This window comes from Apis dorsata, unplaced genomic scaffold (genome assembly GCF_000469605.1).
Source record: "Apis dorsata unplaced genomic scaffold, Apis dorsata 1.3 scaffold_92, whole genome shotgun sequence".
Classification (NCBI taxonomy): Eukaryota; Metazoa; Arthropoda; class Insecta; order Hymenoptera; family Apidae; genus Apis; species Apis dorsata.
Window position 1 is genome coordinate 1,210,659 of NW_006263390.1, and position 2,902 is coordinate 1,213,560.

General features: G+C 28.7%; 1 protein-coding gene across 1 annotated transcript in view; it reads right to left on the minus strand.

Moving 5' to 3' along the window:
• Positions 1–2,902, minus strand: part of LOC102676092 (microtubule-actin cross-linking factor 1-like) — an 81,873-nt gene that overhangs the window by 50,718 nt on the left and 28,253 nt on the right. Inside the window, 2 exon segments of the mRNA XM_031508603.1 lie at positions 2,149–2,372; positions 2,470–2,616. Of these exon segments, the coding sequence (XP_031364463.1) occupies positions 2,149–2,372; positions 2,470–2,616 (371 nt within the window).

Sequence of the window (2,902 nt, forward strand, 5' to 3'; positions counted from 1 at the left end):
TTAATTGTTATATACTTTGTAATATAGTTGTATGGCGATAGATTCTTCTTTATTTAATCTTGGGTGAAGTGGATGGTAGATATAGTGAATTTTTGTTTTCGACGGGAATAGAAATATTATTTTTGTAAGTAAATTTTATTAAGAGTNAATTAAATTGTTTTTATTAAGAGATAGAGAGAAGGAAAACAGAGAATGAAAATAATAAATAATAGGTATGAATTTAAGAATACGTTAATTGTTATATACTTTGTAATATAGTTGTATGGCGATAGATTCTTCTTTATTTAATCTTGGGTGAAGTGGATGGTAGATATAGTGAATTTTTGTTTTCGACGGGAATAGAAATATTATTTTTGTAAGTAAATTTTATTAAGAGTAATTAAATTGTTTTTATTAAGAGATAGAGAGAAGGAAAACAGAGAATGAAAATAATAAATAATAGGTATGAATTTAAGAATACGTTAATTGTTATATACTTTGTAATATAGTTTATTATTAAAATACCGCGAAACAACGATATATAGACTTTAATACTCGACAAATTTTTTTCTCTCTTTGTAAAGAATACATAAAGTATTAACTCTTTGCGCTTTTTTCGCTCTTAACTTGAAACGATTTTACGCACGAATTAACGTATAAAACTTTTATATTCTAATATTTTATGTATCTTTATATGTAAAGAAAGAAAATTTGTGAAATGTTGAAGTCTATATCGTTGTTTTGAGTGCTATTTTAATAATAAAGTAATTACCAAAATGCATCCTCGGTTTGTTAGAGCAAGTATAAATAAAATATCGATAAAATGTCACAAATTCCAGTAACGTATTCACGTATAATCTGTTATTCTTATTTTTCAGCTTTTCTTATTACGTCTCTATTTTCATCACTATTTTCCCTCTCTCTATCAATTTCTTAACGAATAGAAATAATTTATTGAATAAAAATATATTATACTTCTATTTTCATTACTATTTTCCCTCTCTCTATCATCATTTTTCTTAATAAATAGAAATAATTTCGTTATTTAATAACGAAAAACTGATCTTGAGCTAATGCCCCAATAATGTGTTCTCATATTCACTGTCTATTTTTTATACTATATTTCTATTTTCATCATTATTTTCCCTCTCTCTATTATCAATTTCTTAACGAATAGAAATAATTTCATTATTTAATAAAAATATATTACATTTATATTTTCATCACTATTTTGCCTTCCTCTATCGTCAATCTCTTAACAAATAGAAATAATTTCATTGTTTAATAAAAATATACTATATTTATGTTTTCATCACTGTTTTTTCTTTCTCTATCATCAATCTCTTAACGAACACAAATAATTTCGTTATTTAATAAAAATTATATATAAATATTACATTTATATTTTCATCATTATTTTTTTTATCATCAATTTCTTAATAAATAGAAATAATTTCATTGTTTATTGCTATTTTCTTTCTCTCTATTATCAATTTCTTAACGAATAGAATTAATTTCGTTATTTAATAAAAATATAGTACATTTCTATTTTCCTTTTCTATATCGTCAATTTTTTTAATAAATAAAAATACTTTTGTTATTTAATAAAAATATACTATGAAAAATATCTCTTTCTTTCTCTCTGTCGTCATTCTCTTAATGAATAGAAATAACTTCATTGTTTAATAATGAAAAACTCATCTTGAATTAATATCCCAATAACGTATTCTCATATTCACTATCTATTATTATTATATATTATTTTTCATCTTCTTACATTACATCTCTATTTTCATCGTTATTTTCCTTCTCTCAACGAATAGAAATAATTATTCAATAAAATCGTCGTTTACTGAAAAACTTTGAAAATAATATTTCTATCGCCACTTCGAAAAATATATAGATCCGCGATGTAATTTCAGATAAAAAAATCTAACCATTCGACAATACATTATTCCACGTTTTATAAGATCATACCATAAAGAGCTTAGAAAAATAGAATCTATTCGCCAAGCGATAGATTTTAAAAAGAATCGAACATGAATAAATAAATATCGTTAAAAATCGCCGCATCGATCCAAGCGGTGGCCTTGAGAGCGCACCAGCTTGGAACGCTTAAAGCGATCAAAAAAACAAGAGAGAAATCTTCTAATACGAGATAACACTAACTTGAATTTGACCAACTCGTCTCTGGCCGCGTTCAACCGTTTCACCATTCTCTCGGTACGATCCGAGGCTTTGTCGAACCTCGTCTTCAAGGAGCGGCCGTTCTTCTCCAACGTGGACACCTCCTCGCTGGATAACACGTTGCCACCCGTCAGAACCACTTGACGGATCTGATCGAGGCAGGAGGAGACTGGCCTCGAATGCGCTTCCAAGTCCACTTTGATCTTCTATATATGTGTATACATACATACATACATATATATATAAATGCAATAATGAATTTTTGTAATTCGAACGTTTCGATTCGATCATACGAATGCTTACGTTCATAGCGGTTATTTGATTTCGAAGCTCCTCGATGTCCTCCTTCGCGTTCTCCTGATTGGCCAACTGCTCCTCCACCTCGGATATCCATTTCAGCAATTTCGAGGACGTTTCGTCGCACAGCTTGTACTTCTCCTCGACCGCTTGCTACGATAATTTGCAACAGAAAAGAAGAGAAAAACTTGCAATTTTCGTAGGTGAATCGCCGATAGAGCGTTGGTTCGTATTTTTATATTCTTTTTAAATTAACCTTAATCTTAACGTGCCCTCGTAACGAACAAATTATTATTATTATTACGAGAAAAGATAACATATATATATATATCGTATAAAAACCGCCGTCTTACCTTACGGGCGGTCGGTCTGTGGAGGAACAATGATGGTCAGTCAAAAAGAAAGAGAAAAAAAAAAAAAAAACGAAACGAAACGAAAC